The sequence below is a fragment of the Phocoena phocoena genome, chromosome 8 (genome assembly GCF_963924675.1).
Source record: "Phocoena phocoena chromosome 8, mPhoPho1.1, whole genome shotgun sequence".
NCBI lineage: Eukaryota > Metazoa > Chordata > Mammalia > Artiodactyla > Phocoenidae > Phocoena > Phocoena phocoena.
The window spans coordinates 60037582-60051244 of NC_089226.1; the positions used below are offsets into that span (position 1 = coordinate 60037582).

The window sequence follows — 13663 nt, forward strand, 5'->3', positions numbered from 1 at the left end:
AGATGGATCTACCTGATGGTCTCTGAGTATACTTTCTCATCCCTTCCCTGCTTCTGAATAGTATCTTGTGTCTTTTGTCTTGACTGGCATGCACTTCCTCCCTCTTCTGTAAATTGTTCCTATTCTTCAAGGCATAGTTGAAGTCTTTTCCCTCAGACACCTCTCATCAGCCCTTCCTGATTTTCTGGTCTTATAGACTGAGGGCCAGAGAAGTGAAGCCATCCAACCAGAATCACAGTTAAAATCAGACTCCAGTCTCTCAGTTCTCAGAAACTTGCGCTCTCCACAGCACTGCTTGGCCTGCTAAACAAGGGAAGGTTTTGTGCGAAGAGAGATTTCTGTCTCAGAAAATTATCCCCAGGGTTCTTAGCCTCTTTAACAACTTTGGCTATGGACAGTTGTTTCTGCATAAAGGATGCTTAACAGTGTATGTGGTAAGAGGAAGAGGCCCAGGACTTTGACCAGAAGAAACCTTTCAAACTAGAGGTGAGAGAAGAGGGTTTCCCAACCTCCTCTCTTAACACTTTCCCCTCGCACTTTGTGCCTGAGTCGTGCCAGACCTCTTTCAGGGCCTCGTATACCCCATGCTGCCTTCTACTCTGATGAGAGGCTTTACCTCTGCCTGGAACACTCCTTCCCTCCCTTGCCCCCTTTTGTCTGGCTAACTCTCTATCATCACTTCCTCTGAGAGGCCTTCTGGGTCATTAAGGCTAGGTTAGGTTCCCTGGTTGTACATTTGCAACTTGAGGCCCCCTTCCTAGCACTCGTCTGATGTGTAGTGACGTGCTTGCTGGTCTGTCTTCCCCTCAGGCTTTGACAGTGCCTGTCTCATTCCCTGCATCAGCACAGGCTGAGTGAACGAATGAGTACATGATGTGTCTCTTCATCCTCCCAAGCCTTTATCACCTGCTTACTTCAGCAGCACAGAGGTTAGACTTGGCTTGGTCCAGAGGGGCATTTACTACAGATTATGGCATAAGAATGGTGCTAGGACTCAACCCCAAGCCTCTGGACTCTCTGCCAGTGCCCTTTCGTCTAGAACGCACTGAAGAGTAGACAGCTTCCCAGTTCCCCCTAATGCCCATTCCTCATAAGCAGCTCCTGCCTTGTTGGTGAAACACTCTTGACTTTTGGTCTCCCTGTTTCCTGGCCTCCTACAGCACTTATGGTGGGAAACCATACACGACAGCCTTTGGTTTCCTGCTATCCTGAGTCCTTCCTCCACAACTAAATTCCTTAGGGCAAACCCCATGTCTTCTCCACACCCCCATCCCAGGATTCAGCACAGGACCAAGCATATGTCATGCTGATTTGCTGGAGTCCATTTAGTCTTTTCTCTTCCATGTTACGTGGAGTCAGGTTCAGTGTAGAGGAAGGTTGGTGAGGTGAGAAGGATTCAGGCTGCAGAGCCATTATTGACTTGGGTTCCAGTCACTGTACTGCCCCTTAACTAGCTTTGTGACCTTCAGCGAGTCATTTCCCCTCGCTGAGCTTATTACCTCATCCATGAAAAAAGGAGATTAATACCAGCTCCTTAAGCTTGTGTGAAGAGTGAATGAGAGCATGTATGTAAAGTTCTGGGGCAGTTCCTGCTTGTAGGAGGTGCTCAGTAAGAGTTGGTTCTCTTCATTCTCCTTCTCTCTATCCACCCCCACATTATAGGGCCCCCTGCTACTGGGACCCAGAATTCAGGCCTTTAGTGGTATACTTAAAAACTTGTGTTTACAGCTACTGAGCTCCTACTGTGTACTAGGCACTGGCATATAGAGTCAAATAGGCTCATATGGACTTTTCTAGAAACCTAATCTAGCATTTCTAACATTCTTTCCATCTTCCCTTGCATTCAGAGTTCCAATTTCCAGACAGCGACCATACAGATAAACTTGAGAAGTGGGATTCTTCCATAAACCGGGAGCTACATAGATGAGAAGTGTCATTGGGCATTTGGTGCTAAGCATGGGGGAATTCTAAGGAAGGAGGAGAGATCTGTGGACTGGATGAGTCAGGAAAGCCTACTTGGGAGAGAGTCCTCAAGCCAGGGTTGTATCCCATTATATGAAAGTAGGTTTAGAATAGGCAGAGAGGCAGGAAGAGAGCATTCTGGACAGGGGGGAAGGCACATTCTTTCCTCAGTAGGCTGGGAGGATGACAAACTCATTTAAGGGAAGAGGGAGAGAGGTAGGAGAAGCCTGGAGTCAAGGGAGAGTGACCAGAGGAGCTGGGATGGGTATTTAGTTCTCAAAGCCCTATAACTATTTCCAAATTCATCTAGCCTCCCTGTTTATTGATTTTTCATTTCTTCCACTCTTATGTCCATGATAAGCCATACACTGAAAATATTTCTGTCTCTTTCTAGGCTGTTGTCAGAAGGTGCTGATGTCAATGCAAGGCACAGACTTGGCTGGACAGCACTCATGGTGGCAGCCATCAACCGAAACGACAGGTGAGAGATCTCCTTCCACATGGGGCTCCCTTTGCCAGAGCTCTGCAGACCACGATCCTGAACCCTCTCCCACCCTTGCCTGTCCCCCTGCTGTCTTCTTGAAAGGCAGGGAAACGGACTCAGCCTAAGGAACTGGTCTACACCTGGTGCAATGGAAAGTATAGGAGCTGTGGAGAGGGAAGATGTAACTCTGGATCGCAGCTCCATCCTTCGTTGACTTTGTGACTTTAGGCGAGTCATTTGCTTTATTGAAGCAACAAAATGTTTGAAAGCCTGTTGTAAGTGGTTAAGTGTACATGTGCAAGTTATCATCATGATTACGTTATCATTATCCATGTTGAGCAGTCTGCAGTCACTGTCCCCAGCAAGGGCTCCATTGGGCTGTTCCTTTGGAAGTTCTGGTATAAACTAGGGCAGGTGGGGGTGTTCCTTCCCTCTCATTGGAGGCCCTGCTGTTTTCCTATATGCTTCCCCATTCCCCCAGCATGCAGCTGTTGTGTAAAGATTGAAACAGTCTACTTTGTGTATAGTTATCTCTACTTCTTACAACCACCCACAAGATATATATTATTATTTTTCATTTTGCAGCTGAGAAAACTGAAGCCCAAAGAGGTAAAGTGATTTGTCTAAGGTCACACAGAATTTAGAACCTGGTCTGACTGCCTGCAGAGTTTGTGTGTTTTACTGTACCTCACTGCTGCCTCCCACTGCCAGATCCAGGGCTTGGACTGGTTGCTGCCATTACGTCGCAGTCTCTAGCTGTGATTATGCAAAAGAATTGATTGAAAAAGAACAAAAAGAGATGCTTTCAAAGAAGGCAGACTGGGTGCTTTAGTAACAGCCACTGACATTGATGGTGGGAGGTGGAAGTTTTCATTTTCCCTTCAAGCAGATCTTTAAGGATTTTATCTGCCAGTACTGGCCACCTTTGGAAGGGTCATAAATGTGGTGGAAATCAACCAAACAGGTATTTTATAATGTCGGGGAGGCACTGCCTCAGACTGGCTGAGAGACTTAGCTGTACTGAGAGAGTTCTCTCTTCTCTGCTGCTCTGTTGTGAACTTGATCTCAGCACTCCTTCTCCTTATTTGCCTCTTTAGCTCTAATCACATAGTCTTTAAAAGAAAAATTAATGTAAATAGGTTCCACAGTTGAGAGCCTGGAATCCAGTCCTGGCTCTGACCCTTAGTTGAATTTCAAAATTCTATGAACACCTTGTTTCTTCACCTGAAATCAACTATTTCTACAAACATTTGGTAGATATCTACTCTGAACCAGGCTCTATGTTAATCACTGGGGAATCAGAGGCCTTGGGAGCTCGTGGTCTAATGTGGAACAGACAGGCAGGTAGAGAAACAGAGTATAGTGTAATCAATGGTATCAGAGCAGTGTGGACAGGATATTATCAAAGCAGAGGGGGTGAGGGGACTGAATCTCACCGCAGAGCAGATAGATTCTTACTATATTCTTGTGAGAATCAAATGAGATAATGTATGTGCTACAGGTTACAAATGGTGAGATGTTATTCTCTGCTGCTCGCATTAGACCTCTACACACAAACACACATGTGCTTATTCTACCACTTATAACCCCCCTCCCCTGCCTCCACCCCCACCCACCAGTCTTTCCCAGCTTGCAGGTATCTCCATCTGCAAGAGGTAACCCGTGGTGGAGAAAAGGGAGGGGGTATGTGCCCTTCTATGTTTGGTTTTATCAGCATTGAGACAGAATAGGAATTAACACTATACTTAAGAGTACTGCCAATCAGTGAGCACATAGCTAGTAGATGTGCTTTGAGGACACTTCTCTCTGAATCTAATGAGTTGTTGGTTTAACTGATTGCTCTGTCTTTATCCAGGGCCATTAGCAAATCAGTGATGCTCATTGAGCAAAGTGAGCGTGTTGGCTTGTGTGTACTTGGTTCCTAGAACTAATTATTGGTGTTTTAAGCTTCTATTTTGTGCCCTCCTCTTCCTTCCGGTACCCAGTGAGGACAGATTTTTATAGAAAATAGCATACTCTCAGGTTGGCTTTATTTATTCATATCACAAAAATTGTTTGGCACCTACTGTTTGCCAGGCACTGTTCTTGACATACAAATATCCCTATCCTCAAAGAGCTTATTTCTGTACAAGTGGTGGTCCCTGGGTAGAGAGAGGCAGGGACAGACAATAAACAATAAATACAATGCATAAGTAAACTATATATTAGAAGATAAGAAGTGCTAATGGAAAAAAAGGAAAAGTAGAATCTGGTAAAAGGGAATGCCAGGGTGGGTAGGCCTCATTGGTAAGGTGCCATGGGAGTGGTCTTGAAGGATTGTGTCCATCCCAGCACAATCTGCCAGTAAGTTTTTCTGTATTAGAAGTGTGCTGATTCTCGTCTCATCAATCACCAAACCCTTCTGGAATCATACTGGCCAGGCCTGAAATGCCACCACCTTTGAAATGGGTTTGGGTCAAGGGCGAGTAGAGGGACAGCACCCCATGATTCAAGGCTGAAAGTAGAGAACCTTCACCTCCTTTAGAATGTTGGCAGCCCACAAGCTCAAAGGAGATATCCTGAGAGAAGCCCAGTCATTTCACCCTCAACTGCCTTTAGTGCCTGGCTGCTTAATGTGTTAAGTCCTTGGGGATATGAACACAGTAGTCTCTATACTTAAGGAGATTATATTCTTGTGAACCTTTATTTATATATGTATTTATTATTTTATTTAATTTTGAATAGTAAAGAGAGTGCTATTTCGTTTAATTTTGAACAGAAAATACAGTGTTATAGAACAAAATGTTAAAAATATGCATGGGAACTTATTTATAATTTATTCCCTCCTTTTATTTACAAAAAGGGTTTAAGGTGACTTAAATCAAAATACAAATATAAATGTACACAGGAGAGTTAAAACTGGATCAAGATCAGAAATCATATTGGTAAAAGGAAAGATAATTCTATCAGGATTGAACTAGAGATTTTCTTTTCCAAAAATAGGTTTATTGTTTTTGTAAAGAAAATATAGAGAAGAAAGTAGCCGTCAACTGAATCCCCTCTACCTAGAGACTGATCACTATATCTATATCTATATCTATGTGTCTAATTTTACATAAATGGGACCAGGCTGTACTCACTGTAAATCAGGTAGTTAGTGGAATCGAGTATGAATTTAATTTGAAGTTTCCTGACAAGCAGGGCAAAAAAGGGATACAGGGTTTTGGTTCTTCAGGAGAGAGGAACTTTGTGCTGACATACCTTTATGTTATCATGTTATGCATCCAGCAGACTTTTTTAAAAACTAGACTGTGTCAGGTGCTGATATGCTAGGCTAAAGGGGATTCAGATACTAAGTAAGCATCACAGCCTTTGCCTTAAGAAGCTTACTTGGACTGCTGACATCAAGGACTCGAGCATTGTGATGGCCATTGTCTTCAGTAGCCCTCCTGCCAAAGATTTACCAACATTCTGCTAGGACAATCCTTTTGCCAGCCTAGTAACAGCTTGGGGGTAGTGTTGACTTGAGGAGTAGTTGGCGGGGGCTGGCCCTTTCTCCACAGTGAGCCCTCCATAAGCCTCATGCCACAGGCACTTGTTTAGCCTGAGTCTGGGTGCCTCATTCCGTGTTGCACTCTGACCCAGCCCAGCTACACGCTAAGCCACAGGGTCCCAGGATGACCACTGTGACTTAGCACAGCCTCTACTGGCTCGTGCAAATATACCCAGCCTTCAGCTAAATTCAATTAGTTTTTCTTTAAGAAGGGAAAGAAATCCAATTTTACTAAACATGGACAGACGGTGGAAGGCACTTTGATGTTACAACCTCTCAGTGATGCTTTACTTAGTCACAAGTTCATAAGCAAGAAGGCTTAATTACTTGGGAAAACACGGGATTAAAACTGGACACAATGGCTGAGTATCCGCTCTTGGGCAACTTGATTCGAACCCATGCACCCAGTTCGTGTGTGGTGCAAACTTTGATGTGTGCTGTGACAAGCTGAAAGTCATGACCCCCTCAGGGATGCTCCTTCAGATGGCATTTGCAGGATGTGTAGGCGGAGAGGCAGGGCCTGCCGGGCCTGTTTGCTCTACTTTGATGTCCAGGCAGCCACAGGCCCCACTGTTTGCTCTTTCACTGAGGGGTGGATTGGGAGCCTCCTACCTTTCCCAGTGGACAATGGCCAGCAATGGAGTGTGACGACTGTTGACCATTCCAAGAGCCTGGCGGACCAGAACAGGGCTTTGGGAGGTGCAGAGCCTGGGGGGCAAAAGCTATTTATAGGACAGCCATTTCTCCAGATGTAGCTTTCTTTAAAGCTTAATGGTGGTTGGGCGCTCATCATGGAGGTAAAAATAGTCTCATGAGTTTTAACAGGTACTGAGTACTGCTTGACCCTTTGTCCAATGACACTAAGGTATTTGTAAATTGAAATTTTAAGTCTGTCCTGTTTTCTTCATCAGCATGTATATGCAGGGGATAGTGGTTTGGAAGAAAAATGGTATTAATTCTAATTCCTCAAAAAAGAAGCTGTCAGAACACGTCTGATAAAAGAATAGTATCCAGAAGATATAAAGAACTCTTACAAATCAGTAATTAAAAGGTAGCCCAATTTTTTTTTTAATAAATTTATTTATTTATTTTTGGCTGCACTGGGTCTTTGTTGCTGCGCACAGGTTTCTCTCTAGTTGCGGCGAGTGGGGGCTACTCTTTGTTGTGGTGCGCGGGCTTCTCATTGTGGTGGCTTCTCTTGTTGTGGAGCATGGGCTCTAGGTGTGTAGGCTTCAGTAGTTATGGCATGCGGGCTCAGTAGTTGTGGTTCACAGACTCTAGAGCGCAGGCTCAGTAGTTGTGGCACACGGGCTTAGTTGCTCCACGGCACGTGGGATATTCCCAGACCAAGGATCGAATCCATGTCCCTTACATTGGCAGGTGGATTCTTAACCACTGCGCCACCAGGAAAGTCCCAATAGCCCAATTTTTAAAAAATAGAAAAAAGATTTGAGCAGACACTTCACCAAAGAAGAGATTGATGGCAAATAAGCACATGAAAGATACTCAGCATTTAGGGGAATGCAAGTTAAAATCACAATGAGATACCACTACACACCTATACCAATGGCCAACATTTTTTAAACTGACAATACCAAGTGCTGATAAGGATGCAGAACAGTTGTCATCCCTGCTGATAGGAATTCATAATGGTATAGCCACTTTGGAAAACACTTCAGCAGTTTCTTATAAAGGTAAAACATACATTTATCATTGCTGGTACAGCCCAGCAATACCAACTCCTAGGTATTTGTCCATGAGAAATAAAAACATACATCTACAACAAGACCTGTATGCAAATATTTATAGTAGCTTTATTCATAATCACCAAAAACTTGAAATCACCCAAATGTCCATCATCTGGTGAATGGACAAATTATGGTACATCCATACAGTGGACTACTCAGTAAAAAAAGAACAAACTTCTTGTACAGGTAACAACATGGTCACATCTTTAAAGCCTTATGCTAACTTAAAGCCAGACATGAAAAGCTACCTGCTGTATAATTCCATTTATATGACAGTCTGGAAAAGGCAGTACTATAGGGACGGAAATCAGGTTAGTGGCTGCTAGGGTTTAGGAGTGGGAGGAAGGGCCCAATGGAACTTTTGGGGTGATGGAAATACTCTAAGTGTTGATTATAGTGGTGGTCATAGAACTCATCAAACTGTACAACTTAAAAGGATGAATTTTACTATGCGTAAATGATACTTCAATAAACAGACTTAAAAAGTTTTCAACACCATCTCTCTCTATATTTTCACTGTTAATTGTGACCTTTGGTGTACTGAGAATTCCTGTTAGTAGAGTTAAAATGAATTCATACTGTTTATAGTCACCTGGAATGTTTTGAATTCTTATAGTTGATGGTATCTTACATTGGAGTACTATATATTCTGATTGTTAGTAGAGAATAAAGATTTGTGGATTCACACGGTTCATGATGTCATGAAGTAGAGTTACTGATGAATAGTGATAAATTCACCTTATGAGTGATATACAGTGGGCTCACAAAGTGTCATATGGTTCTTTAGGAGAAGGTGCAGGGTTCAGGACTGGGAGCTTGCCTCTCATCCCACATCATTCTTGGTTTCCTTGTCCCTGGACTGCCACGCAGGGAGGACCACCTAAATAGCATGGCCATTGTGGAGCTTCAGGAACCAAAGATCCTGAAACAGTGGGGTGGTGGGGGGAGGTTCAGATTTGAGTCCACTTGGGCTTGCTGGTTGCCTTGAAAGCCCCTGCCTCAGAGAAGTGAGACTGCCAGGCAGAGAAGGAAGCTCCAGCAGAACTGTTTGAAATTCCCCACAAGAGTCTCCCTCCCTCCTTCTGCTTTTTCTCCCGGAGTGCATTTCATCAGCATCGGAAGGACTGCTTCCCGGCACTGCCATCCCTGCTTGGCTGGGGTCCCTGAGGAGCTGAGCTAATGAGTGGATAACACGCATTTGCCAAGGCCTTCCTGGATGTGGTACCTGGGCTTTGTTAATTTTAAAATGCCGCCATCCTTGGCTGAAGACCATTTAATTCCCTCTCATAGCAGTCATTTATTTTTAGCATTTGCTTATTTTCCCTCCACCTTACTAAGGGGAGGGGGGGCATTAAATCCTATCTTTAAGAACCCAGCAGCCCAAGCCAAATCGCTGACCTGCAGGAGAGGTTTTACAGGCCTCTCTGTGTGGCCGACAGCTCCACAAGTGTTCTTAGAGCAAAGAGCTGATGCTTCTCTTGCAGCTGGACTGGGGCAGCCTCCATGGGAGGCTCTTCTTCCTTGCTGGCTGGCCAGAGGCAGAGCAGGTAGAGAACCCCAGTACCTGTGCTTTAATGTAGGTACCAGGGGACCTGACAACATGGAGGTCTATCCTGCTTTGGAGGCCTACAGTCTCTTCCCAAGGTCCCCAGCCTGTTCTCAGCCTGGCTGCTTGCTGCAGAGTGCTGCTTCCTTTGGCCGGAGGAGGCTGGCTTTGTGCTATCTGATCTCCTGACTATAGTGGTGATGATGGCTGTGGTTGACTGGGTGTCTTCTGTGTGCCAGGCCCATGTCGAATACTTCCCATGTTGGCTCTAATCCTCACTGCAACCCTAAAATAGGGGGATTATTATCCCTATTTTACAGATAGGGAAAATGAGTTGCCTAAGTTTGTCCAGTAAGTGAAAGGGGGAGCCAGGATTTGAAGTCAGGTCCCTCTGAACCCCAAACCCTTATTCTCTCCACTGGACTATACTACCTGTGTAGGGAAGATGCAGGGAGCAAAGCCATGCAGTGAATCAAGGGGTGCCAAGACCAGGAGTCAAGTCAATTCAGGCAGGGTTTCTTGATGACCCACTATGTGCTGGATGATTTTTTGAGAAATCTAAAAACCGACAAACTACTCTCCTTGTCTTGAAAACTTTCAGAAAAGGGATAAAACAAGCCTCCTTTTAACGGCAGATTGAGGCAGAATGTGGTCAGTACCCAGAGAAGACCAGCCTAGAGTGCTGGGGTAGGGGTTAATCATGAAAGGAGGCCCTTTCACATGAGGTGGGCCTTGAAAGACGGACAGGATTTTGGTTGGTAGAGGTGGAGAGCAGAAAGACAGCATTTCTGGAATAAGCACCATTGTGAGCATAGGCTCATAAAAGTAAGAAAGTAGGGATGTACCAGAGTTAGTAGGGGGCACTCGCAGGGTCTGGAGACCAGTGAGGGTAAAGGAAAGCCTTATCCAGCACGGACCGTGGTCCTCTCAGGCTGTAACTGTCTAGCATGTGGTAGAGCTGTGAGCTCTAGAGCTGGACGACCTGGATTCACATCCAAGCTGTCTCTTCCTCTTACTAGTCATCTACCTTGGCAAGTTCTTTCACTTATCTGTGATTGTTTCCTCAGCCATAAAATGGAGATAATAAGCTGAGCTACTTTAAATGTGTAAATATATGTATAGTGTTTAGAATAATGCCTGCCACATAGTAAGCACTTGATAAGAGTTTGCTACTGTAGTTAATAGTAGTATAGTAGTAGTGATAGTGTCTTAATTATTATTATGACTACCAGTGCTGCTGCTGATTGGTGACCTCAGGAAGTTAGTGAATTTCCTGCAGGTAAGCCTATCTTTGATGGAGGTGGGGGTATTACTTGCCTCTCGCCAGTATCTGATGGGTGATGCAGAAGCAGTAGGGCTTTGGAGATTCTTTTTCCACTCCTTTTCATCTAAGAAGCTGGGCCTAGAACATGGGACCCCAAAGCAGGGCACTTTGATGTGGAGCTTGCTCTCGTCCCAGGTGGCCACAGCTGCCTAGTGAAGAGCAGTTCCCAGTATTTCCCAGCAAGGAAGGGCGGGTGAGCGTGCTGGCCAGGTGCCCGGAATGCCAGCACCATGCCCCCAGAAAAGTGTGCCGAGCTTGATGTCTCTCCCACCGCTGCTGTGGTTGATTATCTCTGAGTAACAGAGAGTCATTTCTAATCCCATTTAGAATCATTGCTCAAGATAATCCTGTTTCGTAGTAATGATATTCCAAGCCCAGCATGCACCCGTTTCTAGTTTGGCAGACACATGCCTTGACCTCAGGCCACCCAGACACTGCTCCCTGGAAAGTGATGTCAGCTCATTTGCCTAAACTGACAGTCTCAGGGTACCCACCCCCTTCTCCAGCGCTATATCCCATCCTGGGGTTCTGTGTTCAGTGCTGTCTTCATGGAGAAGATCAGTTGGGATGAAAAGAGCATCCAGTGCTCATCCAGTTCAGCAGCCTGGGGAAGGGTGTTCCATTTCTAGGGACTGTGGTATGGTCCACTCCTGCACCTCCTCTTTAAAGACATCAGACCCACTCTGTGCTTATTTAAATAGGGGTGCCACAGGGATATCAGCTTGCCTGGAGGGGTGGGATAGGGAGGGTGGGAGGGAGGGAGACGCAAGAGGGAAGAGATATGGGAACATATGTATATGTATAACTGATTCACTTTGTTATAAAGCAGAAACTAACACACCATTGTAAAGCAATTATACCTCAATAAAGATGTTAAAAATAAATAAATAAATAGGGGTGCCAGCTTGGTGGGTCAGGAATATACAGTAAATATGGTAGGTGTGTCTGGGTTGCAGCAAGGTATTTGGCTGTCTCTCATAATCTCCACATTAATAAAATATGATGTGGCAAATAGTTTGGTCAAACTAATGAATGGTGAATGATCTGGTTCATTGTTTATATGTGAATGGATATCAGACCGGAAAGCAGACTGTACTGGTGAGCCACAGGGGTCTGTCCTATTCACTAGTCATATCACTGATTCTAGTGAGACCATTGATAAATGCCAACCAAATGGGCAGATTAAATGAAGCTTAGAGGTAGTTGATATGTTAGGTGAAAGAGTCAGGGATGTGAAATAAGAACTCCGTGGGCTAGAGCAATGGTTAAATCTGTGGTGATAAAAATTAATAGGGACAAGTGTTTCAGTCTACAGTTAAAACCAAAAACCAACTGTAAAATCCAAGGAGACCCACTTTAGCAATACTAGCAAGTAAAGCCCAGGAGCTGACTGAAAACTCAATGTGTGCATCAGCAGTGCAGTGTTAAGGCCTTAGAAGTGAATTGATTCAATGAATATTTACTGGCCCGTACTGCAGCCTATGTGCAAGGGAACAGATGGCCAGGCACAGTCCTTACTTTGGGGAGCACAGTCTAGTTGTGTGTGGCAGAGTGGTGAGGAACAAGAGCTCTGGAAAAAGGGCCTGAGTTTAAAACCTAGCTCTACCTCTGAACAGCTGTTTCCTCATCTGCAAAGTAGGAACAATAATAGCATCTGCCTCAGCATAGGGTGGTTGCGAAGATTAACATGCATGTAAGACTGCTTACTGCAATGCCTAGTGCATAGTACATCTAGGAGATGTACCAGCCTCAACATGCTCTTGTGGATCATTTGCCTAGAGAGAGCCTAGTCTAGCCTATACTGTGGAAAGAATCCCTAATAAGCAGGGCTTGACCACACTGCCCCATCAGTTTGGCGACTGTGTGTTATGAACCACAGGTTGAAAGATATGGAAGTGTATTTAGAACTAGGCTAAGGATATGAAATTGGGATTGTCCTGGAAATCCTGTGATGGGTAATCTCGATTCCTTGGCCCTCTGCTTAACGTGCCATGCCTTCCTTAAGCCTTGCCCAAATTATCTCACCTGGTCTGAGCCCTCTACTGATTTTGACCCTTGTCCCTCTGAATCAGAGTCCCTCTTATCCCAGCTAGCTGTTATGACCATCTGAAAATATCACTGTCCCTGGTACATAGTAAGGGCCCAGCGACTATGGGATAGTATGACAGACTAATGGATGGTCAGATGGGTGAGAACCAGTGTGGTTTAGGGGAGTGTGCACTGGGTTTGGCCCCAGACAGACACATGGATTTGAATCGTGATTCCTGTGCTTATTTAATGTGTATACTTGGATAACTCATGTTATCTCGCTGAGCCTCAGTTTATTCATTTGTAAAATTGACTAGTACCTCATTGGAAGTGGTTATAAGGAACTGGAATAGTAAATGTAAAGTGCTCAACCCACCGTGGCTGCTTTATTATGATTATTGATCTTTACCTTTTGAGGGAAGTAAACAAAATAACATCCTCATTCGAGGAAACTGGGGCACATTTTCTACACAGGTACCTTCCTTGCTTCCTCCCTAATCTTTAGTTTGTTTCCCAAGGAAGCTGGCTTTAAAAAGAAAACTGCACCCCACCCCCCAAAAAAGAAAAGAAAACTGCCTTCCCATCCTGCCCCCCACCAAGCTCATGCCTCCACACCACAGGACCTCTAGATTCAACACAGGCCAGTTCCTTTGGTCGGGCCACCCCGCTTTCCCAACCGTCTGTAGACCAACCAGTAGACTGAATGATCCATAGCTCATTTGACTTTCCAGCAAACCTCCTGACCTGTGACCTCTTTGCTTTCTCCCCTTACCGAGGTGTGCTCTGGGTTGAGAATAGGTCAACTCTTTGTCTTTTCCTTGGGACACGGTGACCCTATGCTTACATGTGGGGGGTAGAGGGGAGGAGGAGTCGGAGGAGCTTCTTCTGAAGCTCCACATTGTGTGGGGACGACCTGGAGCTGGGATCACTGCCCTTCTTGCTTCACCAACTCCAGCTGCTCGCCAGCCGCCTTTGACACGCGCCTCGCCCAGCTTAGGCCTCAGCTCACACCACAGGTTTCCTCCCTCTTTCCTAAACA

The 13663-nt window shown here is 45.0% G+C and overlaps 1 protein-coding gene across 2 annotated transcripts in view; it reads left to right on the forward strand.

Annotated features, from left to right (window-relative positions):
• CLPB (ClpB family mitochondrial disaggregase) overlaps positions 1 to 13663 on the forward strand; it is a 146202-nt gene that overhangs the window by 33267 nt on the left and 99272 nt on the right. Inside the window, exon 3 of one of the 2 annotated variants that reach the window (XM_065881658.1) lies at positions 2357 to 2443. The exons of the other annotated variant lie outside the window; for it this stretch is intronic. Within the exon in view, the coding sequence (XP_065737730.1) occupies positions 2357 to 2443 (87 nt within the window). The remainder of the gene's footprint in view (positions 1 to 2356; positions 2444 to 13663) is intronic. 2 annotated transcript variants of the gene reach the window in all.